Below are 20,436 nucleotides of genomic sequence, written 5' to 3' on the forward strand. Positions count from 1 at the left end.
GCGGACTTTGGGCTCTGCAGAGACCTAACTGGTGGAGTCTCATGGGTTAAGGCCCTAAAGGGAAGGGGGGTCCAGGAGAGCTGGCTAGTATTCAAATATCACTTCCTCCAAGCTCAAGAGTGGTGCATCCCTATGAGTAAGAAGTGCAGCAAAAGGGGCAGGAGACCTGCATGGGTGAGCAAGGAGCTCTTGGCCAAATTCACACAGAAGAGGAAAGTACACAGACTGTGGAAGAGGGGACAGGCTACTTGGGAGAATTATAGGAATGCAGTCAGAGTATGTAGAGATGCGGTGAGGAAGGCTAAGGCCCAGTTGGAATTGAGTCTGGCAAGGGATGTCAAGGACAACAGGAAGGACTTCTTCAAATACATCAGCAGCAAGAGAAGGACTATGGAAAATGTGGGCCCACTACTGAATGGGGCGGGGGCCCTGGTGACAAGGGATACAGAGAAGGCAGAATTACTGAATGCCTTCCTTGCTTCAGTCTTCACTGCTAAGGGCAGCCCCCAGGAAGCCCAGAGCCTGGTCGTGAGGGAGAAAGTCCAGAGAAGGGAAGACTTTCCTTTGGTTGAGGAGGAAAGGATTAGAGACCTTCCGGGCAGGCTAGACATCCACAAATCCATGGGCCCAAATGGGATGCACCCACGGGTACTGAGGGAGCTGGTGGATGTTATTGCCAAGCCGATCTCCATCATCTTTGAAAGGTCCTGGAGAACTGGAGAGGTGCCTGAGGACTGGAAGAAAGCCAGTGTCACTCCAGTCTTCAAGAAGGGCAAGAAGGAGGACCCAGGCAACTATAGGCTGGTCAGCCTCACCTCCATCCCTGCAAAGGTGATGAAACAGCTCATTCTGGATGTCATCTCCAGACATGTGGAGGACAAAAAGGTGGTCAGGAGTAGCCAGCATGGATTCACCAAGGGGAAATCATGCTTAACCAATCTGATGGCCTTCTATGATGGAATGACTGGCTGGGTAATGAGGGGAGAGCAGTGGACGTTGTGTCCCTTGACTTCAGCAAGGCCTTTGACACTGTCTCTCATAACATCCTCCTAGAGAAGCTCAGGAAGTGTGGGTTAGATGAGTGGACAGTGAGCTGGACTGAGAACTGGCTGAAAGGCAGAGCTCAGAGACTTGTCATCAGTGGCGTGAAGTCTAGTTGGAGGCCTGTGGCTAGTGGTGTCCCCCAGGGCTCAGTACTGGGTCCCATCCTGTTCAACTTCTTCACCAATGACCTGGATGAGGGGACAGAGTGCCTCCTCAGCAAGTTTGCTGATGATACCAAGCTGGGAGGAGTGGCTGACACACCTGAGGGCTGTGCTGCCATACAGAGAGACCTGGCCAGGCTGGAGAGTTGGGTGGAGAGGAACGTCCTGAGGTTCAACAAGGGTGAGTGCAGGGTCCTGCACCTAGGGAAGAATAACCCTAGGCACCAGGACAAGCAGGTGGCTGACCTTCTGGAGAGCCGCTCTGCAGAGAAAGACCTGGGAGTGCTGGTGGATGACAAGTTGACCATGAGCCAGCAAGACTGTTTCCAGCAGGTTGAGGGAGGTGATCCTGCCCCTCTACTCAGCCTCAGTGAGGCCTCATCTCGACTACTGCATCCAGTTCTGGGCTCCCCAGTACAAGAGAGAAATAGAGCTACTGGAGGGAGTCCAGTGTAGGGCTACAAAGATGATCAGAGGGCTGGAGCACCTGCCCTGTGAGGAACGGCTGTGAGAGCTGGGCCTGTTCAGCCTGGGGAAGAGAAGACTGAGGGGGGATCTGATCAATGTGTACAAGTACCTGAAGGGAGGGTGTCAAGGGGACAGGGACAAACTCTTTTCAGTTGTCCCGTGTGACAGGACAAGAGGCAATGGGCAGAAATTGAAGCACAGGAAGTTCTGCCTGACCGTGAGGGGGGATTTCTTCCCTGTGAGAGTGTCAGAGCCCTGGAACAGGTTGCCCAGAGAGGTTGTGGAGTCTCCTTCTCTGGAGATCGTCAAGGCCCGCCTGGGTGTAACCCTGTCTACCATGCTGTAGGTGACCCTGCTGAGCAGGGAGGTTGGACTAGATGATCTCCAGAGGTCCCTTCCAACCTTACTGATTCTATGATTCTATGATAACAGTAGTCATATCCTTCTCCATGTCTGCAGATTAGACTTCAAAAGAGTCTTTCCAGGGTCCTGTTGTTAATAACTAACAACAGAAAGAGGAATGGCATAAAATGAGTATCTGAGAGTTTCAGTGGGAAAATTGTTCAGACTTGTAAGCAGGAAAAAAAAAGAGAGAGTTGTAGATCAAGATACTGTGAATGCTTTACTTCTTTGTATAAACTTATATGTAAAGGTTGTGATTCCTTCTCCCTTAAAGTGTTAATTTTCTACACATACTCATGGCTTCTGAGAGGTGAACAGCCATGTTACTGTTCATAGGTTCAAAATGTGACTGGACAAATTCATCAAAGAATGATCCACTGAGGGTTCTTAAATTCAAGGATTCTCTCAGATTCAGTGAGGTCCTGAGCCATAGCTTCCCAGAGAGTGGGGGAGCATTCATACTTGCTTGGTTATATTCTTTCTTTGGCAATTATTATTCTTGATCTTCTTCATGATGCTCATCCCTAAAACAAACACCCTCTCCACCCCACAGAGGCCCTAAATACACTCATCTTACTATCCATATAGGGAGGGTTGGGAAAGAACCATGGGAGAACAAATGGAAAAAGAAAACAAAAACAAACAAAAAAAACAGGGGGATAAGGAGAAATAGTACAGAGTACTGCACGTAGCATTCACCATTCGCAGAGACCACTCCAGTTTGACCCGGTGCATCTGCTCGCATGAAGAGGCACCCTAACAGAGGATGTGATTTTTGTTCTTGTAAGAAGTATTTTTCTTTTTCAGGTAGATCATTTGATTCAGTAGAACAGAGGAGGCTTCAGGCACATGAACACTTGGCTGCAAGTCTGCCACAGACACTGCAAAATTGTAGCTAAATATAGGCATTGTGTTGTGAATCCCACTTGATTTTGCTACCCAAACAACTGAAAGCGACAGATACCGGTGCAAGCCGAGAAGGCCATTAGGGAGCAGAAAGTGTGAGCGGGGCGATCACAGGAGTTAAGGGGAAACGAGGACGCGTCGCGTAAGGCTCCTTCCGTGGGGCCCGTGATTCGCGATGGGCAGCTACGGCAGCGTGGGGCTCTTTTGTCCCCCAGACACGTGAGTTTTTAGGTCTCACTTGTGAAATGAGGACTTGGCGGTGTCAAACACAGCACCCGCCAGCGCGCCGGTGTCCCCGCGCTTCACGCCTCGCATTTAACGCCGCCCGCGGCGGCTCCTGCGCGGCACGGAGAGAGACGGGGCACCCCACGCTCCCGCGGCCGCCTCGGCTGCGGGCGGACTCGCCCTCCCCTCGGCCCTGCGCCCCGCTCTCCTCGCGGGCCGCGACCCCCGCGAGCGGCGGCAGCGCCGGGAGGCCGCGCCGGGGCCCAGAGCGCCGCCGTGGGCAGGGCCCAGACCCGCGGGAGGCGGGAGGCGGGCGGCGCCGCGCCGGAGCGCCGCGGCCCCGCTCCCTCCCCCCGCCCGGGCCCGCGGCTGCCGGCACCGACTCCATGCGCTCGGGCCGCTAGTGCGCAGCCGCGGCGGGGCGCAGCCGGGGAGGAGGAGGAGGAAGCGGCAGCGGCGCGGGGGGCAGGAAGGAGGCCGGCGGCGGCTGATGGCTCCGCGAGCGGGCGGATGAGGCGCGCGCGTGCGGGCCGCTAGCGCTCCCCGAGGCGGCAGCTCCGGCGGGCGAGGGCCGAGGGGCGGCGCGGCCAGCCGGCCCCTCCGGCGGCGGCGGCTCCGTGTCGGCGGCGGCAGGTCCGGCTCCTGGTCGCCTCCCCCTCCCTGCGGGCTGGTGTTATGGCCCCTTGGGGGAGCGCAGAAGGCTCCCCGGCTTGGAGGTCAGCGCAGCTCCTGCTCCTCGTCGTCTCCTGCTGCGGTAGGTGCCCGCGCGGGAGCGGCGCAGCCGGCCGCCCCCGACCCCCGCCGGCGGGGGAGGGGAACAAAGCGGCCTTTCTGCCGCCCGGGCCCGGCGGGTGCCGCGGCCGGCGCCCCCGCCCGGCCCCGGGGCCTCCGCTCGCACTTCCCCTTTCCCTTCCGCCCGGGGCTCGGCGGCTCCGCGACTTGCTCTGCCCCCGCCCCCTGCCCCCGCAGGCTGTGGGGGTGGAAATCTCCGAGAAGTCCCTAAAACTGCGGCCCGGATTTGGCCCGGCTGCCCTGGCCCGTGTGTTGGCAGAGGAGCGCAGCCGGGACCCGCGGAGTTGGCTGCGCCCGAGCGGAGAGCCCCAAGCGCCCCCAGATCCTCTGAGTCACGAGCAGCCGGTGGCTGCGGGCGAGGGAAGCGCCGGGGCGATGCTGCGCGTCCGACCGGGGCGGCGGCGCGGCCTGGTGCCGGCGGCCGCCGCGGCTCGGAAGCGGTAACGGCAGCGCTGCGCGGTGAGTTTGGGCGCTCGGCACAGGCCTCGGCGCTGCCCCGGAACCGTTGCTTTTGCCCTTTTTCTTTCTCTCTTCCCCCCCCCCCCCCCCTCCCCCCAGTTCGGGCTAAAACGCGGTTTCGTTTAAACCAAGATGTTTTGTTCTTCGAGCAAAACCGATGCTAACGAAAAATACATGGCTGCTCTAGCACATTTTCTTATATTGGTTCTTAGGGTATGCAAGTGACTTCCACAGACCCAAACCCAGAGTGGAAGTTGCCTCGTGTTTTCTTCGGGAGTTGTGTTTGTTTCCCGAGCTTGAGGCTGGTGCTGCCCGTCGGGGCACATGCCTTGCTCCTAGGAAGTTGTTACAAACAGCAGCCCTGATCTAGCGATTTCTCAAGCGGATGCCTTCCTTGTAAACATGCGAGTGAGCATACTGAATTGGAATCTGCTTAGTAAAACAAGCCTGAGGCCTCGACTTCAAGATACTTAGGGTTTTTTTGTGCAGAGGGCTTTGTCTGGCACATACTTGTGCTGCCAGTATCAGTGCAAATTCAAAGTGTGGGTGTACCACATAAATTTGTAGAAGTATTTCGCATTTTATTGATAAAGTATGCTTACATGCGTAGAAGTTAGGTAGAGTTTTTCTGATAGAACTATGGCCAACAGTTATGCTGGTACTGAAAAAAGTTGTGCTGTGGAGAAGCTGTTAAACGTTTCATTTTCAACATTTAGTCCCTAGTCACGCTAACAGTGCTAGGTACTGACCACTCTTGTAAACGCACACATACAAAGCCAAGAAAAAGTTTTTAAAAGTGTTTAGGCTGTTAGAATTTGATATGTCAAAAGCTAAAGTGAAGTGTCAACTTGAGAAGAGTTGGTTTATGGTAGAACAGGAAGTGATAGGAAAATTTCAATGTTGGGCATACTGAGCTATACTTACATATGTATGCTTAATGTACTTGAGAAATTGATGTATTTGCAAAAGTTTTTAAAGAATCCTGTGTATTCATTTCTAACAGTTTGTCACCACAGAATTCAAATAAACCAAGTGATAATTGCTGTGATATACCTGATTCAGCCTAACTGCAGTAGATAACTTGAGACAGTGATAACTTCTGCAGCACTGACAGTATTTTCCACTATAAAATAGTAAACAATGAGTGCAGTCTTTAATTAGATGTTTTTTTTTAAAAAAAAAAAAAAAAAAAAAAAAGAAATGCTTGCTGAATGACATTTTGCATAGGCCTTTAATCAAGCCTTTCCAAAACATAACCAAGAATGAGGTCTCCATAACTTTCTTTTGTGATTGCCTTGCTGAGAAACACATTGCCATCCATCGCCTCTATTGCCAGGAAGATGAAGACGCTTCAGATTTCTATCAGTGTACTGTCTCATCCTACTTGAGGGATTAGTTTTCCCTAACAATTTCTGGTTATAAATGTCTGAAGTTCTGTCCAGTCTTGCTTGAAGGAAAGGAACTTTTTTCTCCCCAATCAAGAGCACCCAAAAGGAAAGCAAGTATTCTCTGTATAAGTATAGCCTTATCTCTAGCTAGTGTTTTTGTTTCTCTTATTTATCTCTTTTGGGAGAGAGAAGTGGGAGTGGGAAGGGTTCTCCATTAAGGAATATTTCTTTCCTTTACAACTGCTTTAAGCACTTGCAAAGTAAAATAATTTAATATCAACATTAATTTCACTGCAAGACACTGTTGACAGCAGTGTTCTGGTCTGGGGTATTGATTCTGAGCAGAACGTTTTAGATCTCATTGTGTTACTGCATGTTAAAGCTTTGAATGCAGTAGGTGGTACTCCGTGTAAACTTTGAGAAAGCAGCAGTGCATTGCTTTGATTGGTTTCCATTACGAAGTTGCACAGCTGTAGTATCTAGAGTTTTCCACTAATTAAAATACCAAATTTGCCAAGATTGATATGTGAGTCTTGTGCTCTCTAGAGAAAATGTGTTTCTCTGTTTTCCTGTGGTTAATGAATTTTTCAATCCTTCCTTCTGATAATGACTATAATCATAAAAATTTGAGAAGGAAGAATACTGATGTGTGAAATACTGGAAAAGCATAGGCTAACAAGAATTTTAGCATGGTAGAGTGCTGGGCAATAATACTCATTCATGATAATGTCTAGCCTCCATGTTGAGTTTAGAATTTTATATCAGAGAAATATGTGATTATACATCTCTCTATATAATTCTGGTATGGCTTTTACTGGGACAAATATGAAGGCATTTTTGTATATCTGACAGGCCACAATCAGTTCACTATGTTCAAAACAAAACTGTGTGTGTCATGAAGACAGTTTCCCTTTAGGGCAAAAATCCCATTTGAGAAATTGATCTTGTTCTTGAGAGAAGAGTTTTTTCCAAAGCAAAGTTTGATAAATGATCAGCTGGAAATCAAATGCATCTTACTTGTTTTCTTGTTTGAAAAATCAGTTTAGATTTTAAGCCAGACTTCTAATGTCATCATTTTGTTTTGCTTTTGTTTAACCCTTGGCAGGACGATAATTTGTATCGTACTGGTACTGTGTGATGCAGCGTTTGCAGAACCAGTTAGGGAGGGATTGGCATTTCAGAGTGGAGATTTGAGTTTTGAAAAAAATCTCTCTGAAGAGGCATATTGCAAAATGTAGGGCATACTTCATTTGGGATGTGGTCTGAAAGTGTGGATACTAAGATTCCTCACATTTCTGGAGGATTTTTATTACCTTATCTATACTTGTCACCCCACTATATTGATTTGAATTTGTGTTCCTTCAAACAGAAGATTATAGTGAACTCTTACAGTGTTCTCTACAGTTGGTAGTAATCAGTGCTGATGTACAGCAGGTAAACTTCCTTGTGTGTTTATGTGATGCTTCTAGCATCATCAGGTGTAATGAGTGTAAAAGAGAGAGATTCTGGGTAGCAGGACTGTGTGGCTGAAGCAGTTTGAAGGTAAAAGTTGGAGTCAGATACAGATCAGTCTTAATTCTCCTCATCTCCAGGATGGATTTGGTGCTTCAAGAAGTAATCACAAAAGTCAATGACTGAGAATCATTGTAAGAGGTCAGAAGATGATTATTCTCTGGTATTGAAGTTGAAACAATATTGTCTGTTTCTGACGAGACTGCAACTCCCTTGACATTATTCTGGCCAATCACAGAAAGACTTACTTATAGTCTTATAGACTTACTTATAGTCTATAGACTTATAACATCTAGTTCTGGAGTCCTAGCAATCCAGGTTTCTTTGGTATGCATGTTATGAGAGGTTACATACATACATAAGTGATAATTTAGTTTAAAATTTAGGCACGTAAAATTATTGTAAAAGTTCACTCATTTTCTTTTAATATCAGTTTGATAATGATGGTATGAGGAAGAATGATGGCTCATTCACTATTTGAAATAATAGCTTGAACATGTAAGCAAATAAAGCCTGCCAGCCAGTTTGTTTAATTTCCTAAAGAAGTTGCACTGTAAAGCCAGAACAGACTGTCCTGGAGGAATGGTTTGGCTTAATTAAGTATTGTACCTTAAATTCTTGAGTGTCACATTTTATCATTTTTATGATATACTGGAAAAATATGTTTTGCCAAGCCATAAATCACATTATTGGCAACAGTGTTACATTTAGTATATTAGAATGGTTTTGTAGTCCTTGAAGGAAAAATATCCTAATTTTAAAGACGTATCAATTTATATTATCTAAAAGGTAGGTTATCTGTCTGCTCTTCATGCAAATATGTATTCAGCCAGCTGTTCAGAGCTGAAGTTAGGTCTGTAGTCAAAGTATCCGTGATGTCACTTGGAGAATATTTGAAGGGAGAAGAAGAAAAAAATCCAGGTTCTGGACAACTTCGTAGCAGAAGGTATTTGAAAAATTAATCTATTCTAACTGATGTGATTGTAGGAATGCCCTAAATAAGAACACCTTCAGCCAGAGAAAAAGCAAAGAGGTTCTTTAACTGGAATCAGGACAGAAGCCACCTGACTCCCTTCCTGTCATCAGAGCAAAACATAATTAGCATGACCTGACCCCCCCCCCCCCCCCCCCCCCCCCAGGAAAGGAAGAGCTCTGCTGGTGAAGAGGAGGGCCCTACAGGTGAATTTCCATTTGACTCCTTTACTTTACTTGATTCTATTTCAGTATCAGTTATAGATGGCTATCTGTATTGTTTTCAACTAATCCCTAAATATATTGCTTTATATTTGTCCTAGCTAAAACTTAAGATTACGATTAGTTTTGTGGATCTCTAGCAGATCTTTAATTCTTAATCTTTGGTTTAAGAATTTATCTTTGGTATTATAGAGACATAGGTAGCCTTAAACAGATCACTTTTTTAATCATGTGCCTCAGTTTCCCGAGCTGCGGAAAGAAATTTTTTTCATACTTATGAAGTATAATTCACTAATGCCTTTACAAAGTATTTTAAATTCTTGAGTAATTTCTACAGTGTAAATAGTATATTTTTTATTTTCTAGATCTTTCTGCATTTTCCAGTTTGTGTTATATTTATTCTGGCCGAGATAGTTGTTGATGGTGATAAATACCTGATCAGCTGAGATATTTAGCTGGGCATTAGTTGAAAGAGTGCAATTTGTCAACAACCTTTATTTTTTTTGTTTTTGCCTTTTTTTTTAGCTGTCTCTCAGTTCACACAATAATACTCTTATTCAATTTAGAATTTGTACATATAGTATTTTACAATACTGATGATTATTGATGTGTCAGTTGGTAGATATAGTCAGCCTACTTAGCTGACATGACTGTAAGAAAACGTAGAGTATCAATGTTTTTAAATGTTTTGAAAGTCGGTTGTAGATACAGTACCAAAGCACTTTTGGAAGTTGATTGCAGATCTGAGTTAAGAGTACTAGAAGCCTCTGTCCTGTGTTTATTCCCACAGTAGAAACAGAAGCTTTAAGTATTTGAAATAGTAGGTTATATGATACAGTACTCAGAGCACCACAGTTATCAGATTGCATTTTTTGGTGTTTTTTCCACCTGAATTCTTTGCAGCATATGTTAATTTCTAGTAAAGCTTTTTATATGAAAGTTTACAGTTGTATTGAAATTCATAGTATTGATTCTTGTGAATATATAAGTTTTAATTACTAAAATGAGCATAAATGACAGATCAATACAAATACTTTGAAAAGCAGTTCACTTCTGAATTTCCATTTTAGACTTGCTTCTCAGAACAGATGTTTAGAATTTTGTTATGCTATGTAACTTTTGCTACATTGCTAGGTTATTGATAATGGAATTATTTTTTTTAAATACAGCCTTTCTAACAAGACAAGCATATGTGGTAGCTATTCACTAGAATTTTTCCTTCTATTGTATTTAACACTTGTAATTTTAGGCTATAGGAGAATACCTGGTAACTTCTTCATCAGTTTCATGAGCAGCAACTTTCTGGAACTAGTCAAGAAAAAGAATTTTTTTTAGTGGATTAGGAGTAAGCTAGCAAGGAAGAATAAAACTAAAAAAAAAAATAAGGAAAGCTTGTAAATGGAGCATATTTTGAAGAAAAAAAATCAAATGAAAACATGTGATTTAGAATTGTCATAAGATTTTTCTCCCTCTTTGTTTTCACTGAAGTGTCTTGTGACCTGCTGGTGCTTTCCCAGATACCTTTAGTAGGTTGCTGAAATTTATTTGAAGTGAAAGAAAATTGCGTACTGTTCCAGTAAACTGTAAACTTTCATCAAAGTAGTGAAACTAAACCAAACATCTCTGTGTTTTGTTACAGGGTATGCTGAACCTGTGAACTGTGTATTAGGATGTGAATTGCCTGTGCTTACCCATCTGATTGTGTATTTGAAATTCATGACTGGCCTTCCCTTAACTCAAATGTTTCCTCTATTACATGGAAGCTGCTGTGACTGACTTTGGGTAACAGCCGAGAGCAGGATTTTTAAGTCTGCTAGGAAAGAGCAGAGTGATCCTATAGCAAGCAGTGCAAATGCACTTTGACAAGTGGTAGAAGACTGTGATGAAGTCACTTGTATTTAAAATTTAGGAAAAAATTACCCTGCTAGAGGATTCTGTAACTTTGTTTTATTACTCTAGCTTTGAACCTAGTGTGAGACATTGTAGATCCCTCTGAAAGTACAAATTACAGGAACAGTTTTCTTGAAGAAAACAATTCAGGGAATTTTGTTTATCCCCTATACTGTCTTACTAGTAATAAGTTCTTTCTGCTCAGTAATGTCTCTTAAAAGCTTAATGGCCTTACTCATTTAAGGAACTTGCTTTTTAGATTTTTAGTCAGCAATTTGTAACAGAAAATTTAAGTATTGTTGGCGCATCTAGTAGAGGAAAAACATGTTCATGTATTCTCACTTCTAGATTTTAAGTGTATATGAGTTTCCATAAGACTTTTGGCTCTTTTTTTGCCCTACATACGAAGTCTCATACAAAGTCCATTGGAATCCAAGAGTAAAGTAGTACCCTTACAGGGTACTGTAAGGTACCCTTACACCTTACAGGGTGTTTTATTTCTGTGAGATTGTATTTTGAGTGTCTCAGGTAAATGAAAATAAAAACTGACATTTCCAAATTGTAGTTACTGAGACAGATAATGAGTAGGTCACATGCAGTAAATAAATCATTATGTATAAATGTGTTGCTCTCATTAGAGTGTTAAATGTAGATCTTAACCACATTTTTCCTGTAAATACAGCTTTAAAAAATCCTCTTCAAAGAGAGTATGATTCTTGAGTCCTAACAAACATGTTGTATTATTCATAATATTCTTGTATTTACTCCAGTCCACTATCCATGCTAGTAAGCAATTATATTTTTCTGCTTTCTCTCTTCTAAAGAAGTGCTTGCAGACGGCACACAGGGATTTAACTTGCAGTGCTTGTCTAAACCATATGGAAATATTTCTAACTGGACTTGGAGATTACATATTTCATTTTTTCCCTAACTGGCAGGTTTTTTAGACGTCTAGAGACAACATTTTTCTTCTCCATGGTGCAAACATTGGTTTAAACATTCTATAGGAGAGATTTGGCAGGTCAGGAAAATGAGTGATAAAACCATGATTCATATGTGTCTTGATCACAACAATATGTAGCTGGAAGTAGTGTCAATTTAAGTAGTTTAGTTAGGTTTTTCTTAAAAAAAAAAAAAAAAATCCTCACCAGAGCAGCTTTTCATGGTTCCTATATTTTGATCTAAAAGTGCTGAAAAAACAACCAGTTCCATTGCTAAGGGTTAGCTAATATCTGTGGTTAGAGATGGTTCATGAAGACCGGAAAACTGGGATAGCAAGGGCAAGAAAGAGTCGAAAGAGTCTTGAGAAGGTGAATTCCTGGCTCCTTTACAGAGTGGTGGAACCATTGCGAGTGTGGAAGAGGAAGTGCAAGGTGCCTTGGGAACAGCTGCTGTTGAGGAGGCTGTGAAAATAGAAGGGGCTAAGGGAACCAGCCTCCTTTAGTTTCAGAGATGTTATAGTGACTGAGTATCTAATCAGTTTAAGATGTTACTCTTAGGTATAATCAGCAAGTGAGAGAAAGTTCTGAGTGCAGGAGAAGCCCGTGGCCTAGCCTTCAGGTCTTCCATGAACTACCGGACAGGGAAATGCTATGGAAACTTCTGCTTCTTGCTTCATACCCATACTTTTAGAAGATAAGTGAAAGAGCTGACTGAGATCTTTGAGCATTTTGGTAGCTCAGCATATAGCTTTTATCAGTGTCTTGAAACGTCCATTTTGTATGCCATTGTGTACTCCTGTTTTTGGGGTACTTTGGGAACTGTGCCTTCTCCAGCTGCTTTACTGCTGGATGTATCCAGGAGCTGTGTGTTCCTAGAACCTGGTTATTTCTGACCTCCACATTGCTGCTGATCCAGTTGAAGCTGTTTTCAGTGACTGTCGGCTCCTACATAGATGTTGTCTAGTCATCTTCAATCCTTGCCTTGAAGTTACCTATTGTGTTTGTCATCTATAGGAACTGTAATAAAATTTCTATAGTATCAGAATTCTAATGTAAATGACAACCCAATATACCAAAGCCAAGTGATGGTGTTACTAAAGTCCAGTTAAGTCAACAATATTAGCTTTCTCTTTTTCTTATTCCAGAGTGTAAATCTGTGGCAGTACTGCACTTTTGTCTTTATGCTGTAGATGAATTAATCTGGAAGAAAGAGCAGAGCTGTATTTTCCTTCCTTAGAGAGCCAGTTTGCTCCTGGATCAGTTGGACAGCCGGTGCTTGTATGTGGTGCCTTTGAGGTCCTTGAGGAGTTTTACTGGAAGAGGAGATTGTTTAATTGAGGTGTACAGATTAGAAGGAACAACAGGGCTGCAGACTGTACCATGTAGTGAAATCCCCTAGGGATGATTTGCTTTGAAGTCAGATATTGTAAGAGTGAAATATTAAGGTTGAAAGGAGTTGAGATCCTCTTAGCACTACCAATTAGCCAAAAGTTCTGGTAGTGCTTCGTAGTGACTTTTTAGTGTCTTTATTATGAAAAATTCACCTATATCTCCACCTTAAAATATTAACTAAAAGCATGAGGATCAAGAATATATAGGCAGGCTCCAACTGAAAAAGTCAGCTTTGAAGCCCTTTTGCTGGCTTTCTGGAACTCTCCTGAGTTTCTGGCTGGGCAGAGGAAGTGGATCTTGAACTCTGCATAGCCATTTAGACATTCGGACGTGAAGAAATCATGCATAAAATGATTTTGAAAGTGATTAATAACAAAAATAAAGATGAATTTAAACTTTTAATCTGGCTTGGTGGCCACATTGTACATATGTGAAACAACGAAGCACTTGGAGCATCTAAATTTGAAATTTGAAAAAAAAAGATTTGAAAAGTTTGAAACATCCACAGTTTCTCAGGTGCATGTGCATTATTAAAGTAAATTGGCCCCCACAGAGGGTGTTTTTCCTCCTGAGGTGGGGAGGCGACTGAGGGGCAGAAGGTCTGGACTAGTTTTGAAGTTTTAAGATGTTGGACACAGTTTATAAATGATAGTTGAACAATATTTTTTAAATAACAGCAGCTACGTAGGAATTAGAACATGTAGGCCTTATATCTGAAATTGATCTTGTGATTGTTACTGTGCTATGTCATATTTTTTTATGCCAATTTAAAATTCAGTACCGTTTTTTAAAAAGGGTGTAGGAGCAAGTGCTGATTTTTTTGTTAACAAGTAGGCTTTTAATAGAATGGAATGTCTGTCAGTAAATGTAGGGGTTTCTTTCCCCCCCCTTTTTTTTTACACTTAATATTACAACAAGAATTAGTATGTTAAAGCCTAATTTACCCATTATTTCTTTTCTAGTTACATTCCTTAATATGGATATCCTGTTTGAACCATTTTTATGTCTTCCTTAGATCCCTTTTGAAACAACAAAGATTGAAGCAGACCTTCTTGTGGCATGGTCATCTATTTCAAAAAACACTTTACAAAGTACTGCATTCTGTAGAGTAAAACATCTCAAGACACTAGATTTTGTGAAGAGCAAAAAAAGACACTAGATTTTGTGTGTATTTGTGAAGAGCAGGCAAAGAGATTCTGCTATCAATACACAACTTCATTTTTTCAATCAAGTTTAATTTGCTCTGTGTTTAAGGTGGCAATGGGTCATTGCTTAGTCCTTTGTTAGTTAAGGTAGTCATTTACTTTGTACATGCTCTGTGCTACTGCAAGTTGACAAGGTCAAGATAAAACTTCCATTGATTTGCATGTGTACAGACATACTCGGTAGCGTGTGTGCATATGGAATTTTCATCCATGCTTAGCCTGTGCTTTGTTGTGATCAGTTTAAATTTTACTACTGATATCAGTAAGATCAAGGTCAGTGAAAATGAACTGCTTTAAAAAATGTAGTATAATTGTCACCTGCAGTTTCATGATTATAACTAATTAACTTGACTATGAATTTTTAGAGGTATGGTTATTAAAAGTTTGCACTTGAAAATTTTACCCACACTCTAGCATTTTCATTTTGTATTTTGCAGAGCATTCAGGGTTATTGTAGGCCATCCATATCTGTTGTAGATGCTAGAAAGCTATAGAGTTTGTTTTGCCTTGAGAGGAAAAAGGCCAAGGGAAATAAGATCTGTACTATCACTTTCAGTTGCAGCAACATTTAACAGTTACCCTTTGGGGATTGATCCAGGTAAAGTATTTCAAAGGTGAATATATAGACCTTGAGAGAAATCAGGTTGTCTTGGTGCCCTAACACTCGAAATAACTGAATCCTGTTTTCTTATAATGGCAGTGTTGAGCCTCAAGGTATGTCTGTAGATGTAGAAAGAAAAATCAAGTAAATAGCTGTCAAGTGGATAGCAATCAGTGGTGTTATTTATTAAGTATAAACAGCGTAAGAATCTGCAAGTATTCTGTCTTCATAGTGTGTACTTCATTACAAATACGTCTCACTTTTCAGTTTTGCAATCTATATCAACTTGAAAGTATTTGCTAATTTTAGGAAGTAATATGTATATACTGTCAATGCAAGATGAGGAATTTAATGGGAAGCTTAGATACCATGAAATATTCCAGACTTCTTTATACTTCTTTCTCAGAACTGTACTACTTTTTAGTGATATTCTCTTCCTTTTTTGAATAGCAAATACACAGCAAAAGCAATGCCCTTAAACTGTGGCTTATTGTTATTCATTAGGCAGAGTTGCCAGTGAGGAATTGTAAGGAATGTAATCTACTTTCATCAATGCACAACTGTAACAATGTTTTTTATGCAAATTGTAAAGAAGCTACAGCCAAAAGAATACAACTGCCTGTCAAATTCAGTAAATGGTTTTAACATAAAATACTAGTATCTCTTCACAGCTATTTTCCAAAGTATTCTTCCTCCTATTCTTCAAAAATCAGTTTCTTTCATACAATGGTTGGCTTTGAGTGTTGCAACAAATAGCTGCTGTTGGAGTTTCTTTCACAAGTTGGCTGTTGCTTCATATGTGCCATCTCTTTGTAAAAGAGCTCTTGTGTATCAAGCAGTGAGTTGCTGGTACTGAGCTTCCTTCTTAAAACTAGGCTTATACTGAGAGGATACTATAAACTTAATTCACATCTAAATTTACTGTGTTACTGATAGGACATGCTTGGAAACAAACCTTGGAGGAATATTTTTCTTTTAAAATAAGTTGTCTGAGAGCTCTTTATTGTCTGAGGTGTAAGTATTAAGATAGATTAATAACTCTTCACATAGATAGTATTCCTATAAAATATTTCTGTTTACAGGGTAGAAGCTGAAGCACAGAAAATAAATAGCTGTATTGTAGATTTTCATGAATATAGAGTCTGCTACTGATTTTGTATATGAGCATGAAGTGAGGAGTATTACTAAGGCTTAATTTAAGGCAGAATCAGGAGGGAGAAGTAGGCTTATTTAAAGTTTGACAGGGTACTGGTGTCTGACTTACTTTGAAGAAGAATGCAGATATGTAAAGTAGTCTCCTTCCCTCCCGTTCTCTCAATATAGGCAGATGAGTCCATTTGCTTAAATAGCTGAAGTTCAGTAATGTTAATGTCCTGCAGTAATGTACTGTGCTGAGGTGGTGTATCCTGGAGATTGACTGTGCACCTACTCAGTTGGAGGAGGGAGGATAAAGGGTGAAGAGTGCAACTGGAGTGTTTAAATGCTAATGGTACCATTTGGGAAGAGTGCAATTGCTGGAGTTTTCTTTGTGGAGCTGAAAAAAGCTGTCTTGACAGTAGAGTGTCTGTTCCTCTACTTACCGTGTTCAAAACTCCACCTTCTATCCCTTTCTGTTTTCACAAATGTAACTACCAACTGATTTCTGTCATCCCCAAAGTGCCTGTCCTTTTGTGCTCATAAGGATCAGTCCATTGTATAGTTAAGCTATTCTTTCTTAAGTGAAGGGATGCAGACTGCTTCAGATGATCTAGTGATGATCTGCTGCTGTCATTTAGAGAGCTCCTTCAGACAAGCTTTCTCTTACTGGAAGCAGAAAAGTAAGATACTTTCTCACGGATTCTTATATTCTATGTAGATTTTCTTACATTTAGTAAAAACTAATTTTATAGTGAAGCCCTCTTTCTGGGAAATGAGTAGAAACATGTTCATTTTCATTAAATTCTTATTAACTTGATTTTTGGGACTATTGCACTTCTGTCAAAGGTCACAGAAATAGTTTAAAGTATTTGGAGACTTTAGGGAATGTGCAGATGTGTACAACTATTCTTATGCTTTCTGATCCACAGGAAACTTGCTCAAAGTTGATATTTGGATAGCAAATGTTACTGAAACAGTGCAGAGGTGCAAACTGAATAACTGCAATGGCCTTTGAAGTGTCAGGTTGTGACCTGGATTGACTAAGGAGTGGAGAGTAATCATGTACCCTGCCCTTCCATCGTTTTGTGTTCATCTGAATGATTCTTGGCAAGAATTTACTCAGGCGAAGAGCAGAAAGACAACTTGCTATAGTATCCTGTATCTTTTATAAGACATTTTTTAGGATACTGTAATTGGAGTACAGCAAAAAATTCATAGGTTGTTAGAACTGTTATCAGACAGGAAGTTAATGACTCAGGTAAATGTCTGAGAATATTTTTTTGATCAAGAAAGGGATAAATGAGAAGAACTTGGGTCGAGGCAAAGATAAAGTATACTGGGTTTAGGCTTAGCATAATGGAACGTAATTATAAATGTGGATGTCAAGGTAAATGGTGATGAGGATTTCGGATATACCTGTTAGATCACATTCTCTTGTCTAAGGCATTCATTCCTCTGATTATATGCAAGCCTCTCTTCCTGTTTGTGCTTTTGTCATAGGAACTATGTCCTAGCACTTGTGTGTGTGTGCATGCGCGCTTGAGTGTTACATATATTACTCAGGCCTGCCTCCTGCCTTTCCCCTCCCCATGGGAGCTGGTGGTTTGGTAAGATTTCAGACTGTGCTGCAGTGTGAAGCCTTCTGTGTTTTCTGTACTAAGTTCCCAGAATCTGGAGGGGTTGGAGTGCACCGTGTGTGTGTGTGAACGCCTTTTCCTCGTTCTGCCAGTGGGACTGGCCTTACCCTTTCAGGGTCATTAGCTGAGAACAAGTATATTGAAATGAAGCAGCATCACAGTGTTGAAATTGAGAGGAGTGGTAGAGTTTCAAGTATAGCCACTTTCATCAGATCCACTGAGTTGAGAAGCAGCAGCTTACGATCTTTGTCATTTATCTCTACAGATTTTTTCATTAGGATGGTAACATTATGTAGAAGTGAATGGGCCAATTCACATCTCTTTAAACATGCGTATCTATTTCAAGGTCATCTGTAACTTTTTTGAAATCCATTTGCTCTTTTGCATTGCTGTGAATTTTGAATTTTCAAAACATGCAGTTTTAGAGTGCAGTCGGACATCAAATTTTGATTGTCTGACCCAGAGATAAACAAATAAAGCCTATCTGATAAATTTGATAGACATGACCAATTTCCTGCAAATTATTCAGAATTCAAATCAGTTCTGCTGCCCTAGGCAGATATATGTGGTTGACAGAGGCTGCTAAACAGCTGGGAGCAGCTGTGCATGTTTAAATGACTGGAGGGAAAGCAAGATACAGTTCAAATTCTATATTATGAAAAAGATGAGAGAAAGATGGAGGACAAGGGACTTTTCCTGCATACTTACAGTTACTGTAATGTAATAAAACTTGGGATTTTGTGACCAAGACTATGAGACTTTTCCTTGTGGGCTCTGTTGAGAGTAAGTACAGAGAGTGGGGTAGGATCATACAAACAATCTTTATTGCACACTGTAGCTCCTCAAGTCATTGTGATCATGTAATTTCTGTGAGAAACGATTGCCTTTTTGTTAAAAAAAAAAAAAAAGACATATAGTAAATTAACTGTGTTTCTGTGTCTTATTTAACACATTTAAAGTTTCCTGATGATAACTTACCTCTCTGAGGATGTAGTTTGACAGCAGGGAACTAAACCAATAAAGTATTTAGAAACAAACTGTGTTCTGACCTTTTGATTAATGTTACATACACTGTGACTGTCTTGAAAGGTTGCTGTACCCTGCCAAATTGCAACTGCCTATGCTGGCTGTAATGTCAAATGCTTAGTCAACTCTACAGAAAGAATTTCTTTTTGCTTCGTTTTAAAATTGTGGGGATATAGTGCCATGCAGCATTCCTGTATTTAGGTCCTGAAAGTGGAAAATTGTGTTTATTTTTCTAATTACAGGTAATCTCCATGGCATGTAGACAGTAGTATCCTGCAGTACTGCGCAGTGTGAAAGAAACGTTCTGGCTCTGATACGAGTGCCTCTTTTCATCACACGTAGAGGTGGCAGTGTTAACTGCCTGTTTTTATATTGCAATTTCTGTTTTACAGTTGTTTTGAAATAATCTCTCCTGCTGTCTTTATAGCTACAATTAATAGCATAATTAATAGAATTCAGACCCTCACAAATGGTCCCAAAGTTTCCAAGGGACAAACCTTATCTGTAGGGTTCAGAAGTTTGAACTTTGACCTGTGTGTTTTAGGGGAGAGAGGAAGGGTGTGGGAAAATGAGGAATGTTATCACTAGATAGCTGTAGGTCAAAGTTTAGTTTCACTTGCTATACTGTTGGGCTCAACCAGTTCCTTAGTATTGATCACTTGTCACTTATTGACATAATTCAGGTTTGTCTGGTCTTTCTTCCATGCTTCCTGCTACCTGGGTAGATGCTCTAGATGCTCTCCACTGGATGCATAAAGCTATCGTACTCATTTTCTTCTAATTCTCTTGCTGTGGTTCCTGTAAAGCACTTTATGGGCTGGGATTTCTCATTGCTTTATGTATCATGCTTTTTCATTGTCTCTTCCTTCACCTTGTGCAAGGTAACATAAGCAGTTTTCACAAAACAGTGAGCTCTGTGGGGCAAGAATTGTTTTTCTTGTTTGTACAGTTCCTGATACGATAAAGCTATAATCGTGATGAATACTTACTTGTGCTGTTATGAAAAACAGTAGTAAGTTACTGTGTTTAGTAAATACTGTAAGCCAAGTAAAAGAGAGTCTAAATTAACTTTTCACAAATTTATTTTTAAGATACTGCATAGTGTCTGAAATCAAACAGGTTAAACTCTGTTATAGGTATACTTGTGCTAATGTGCAATTTGCAGCACCCACATTGTTCTTTTAGGACAAGAATTACAGGACTAATAGTGAATAACATAGAAGAAAAAAAGAGAAGATCTGATCCCCAAAGAGAGGGGAAGAAAGACTGTTTGAGTCTTAGAGCTTTGTACCTGTTTTTTTCTATTGCTTTTTAATTATAGATGTAGACTTCTTAAAATGCTTGTGGGGCTTCCTGAGGCTTCACAGGTTAGAATCAATGACCTGTGCAGTAGCTGTAACAGATTTCTCTAGAAGTGTACACAGGTCTGTCCACTGGAGGAAAAAATAAAATTTATACTCCAGTAATATTTACTGGATATTTCCCTTACCTTTTGTTTGCTTGTAGAAAACTAGTATGCTTTCAACAAATGAGTGTTAAAAGTAGCAATACTGCTACATACAGAATTCTTATGAGTGCTGAGTATACTCATCTTAGTGTGTGTGCACACAGGTCTGTACCAGGAGTATGCCTTGGCTACTTTAAGATCCGATTCTTATTTAAAGTAGTTAGTAATCTAAGTAAAATCAAATTTCATATCATACAGGCAGTCCCTCTGTCTTTTGAATAGAGGCAATTCACGATGCATTTTGAGGAATACAGTATGTTATGGCTGGCAAGTCATAACAAGTTAATCTCTTATTCTTTTCTTATGATGTGTAATCAACAGTATAGTTAGTTTAGGCAAGTCTAGAAATTTAATGTAGCTAACTAATAGCCTTTTCTGTTGCCGTGTTTGAGATTTTGAAGCTGACAGATAACTATAAGCAGCTTGGTGTTTTTTTTTTTTTTTTTAATAGTTGGAATGAAAACATCTGTGTGTTGTGGTCATCTCATAACTGACATCCCTCTTTCTATCTGCTGTAGCTAGAGCAGATCAGATTATTCATAGCAGTGC

The 20,436-nt window shown here is 41.3% G+C and overlaps 1 protein-coding gene across 2 annotated transcripts in view; it reads left to right on the top strand.

Annotated features, from left to right (window-relative positions):
- Positions 1-3,633: 3,633 nt before the first annotated feature.
- Positions 3,634-20,436, top strand: part of LRP12 (LDL receptor related protein 12) — a 52,888-nt gene continuing 36,085 nt past the window's right edge. For both annotated transcript variants that reach the window (XM_062570440.1, XM_062570441.1), the window contains exon 1: positions 3,634-3,960. In XM_062570440.1, the coding sequence (XP_062426424.1) occupies positions 3,882-3,960 (79 nt within the window). In that variant the 5' untranslated portion in view covers positions 3,634-3,881. The remainder of the gene's footprint in view (positions 3,961-20,436) is intronic.

The sequence above is a fragment of the Rhea pennata genome, chromosome 2, assembly GCF_028389875.1.
Source record: "Rhea pennata isolate bPtePen1 chromosome 2, bPtePen1.pri, whole genome shotgun sequence".
Taxonomy (NCBI): domain Eukaryota; kingdom Metazoa; phylum Chordata; class Aves; order Rheiformes; family Rheidae; genus Rhea; species Rhea pennata.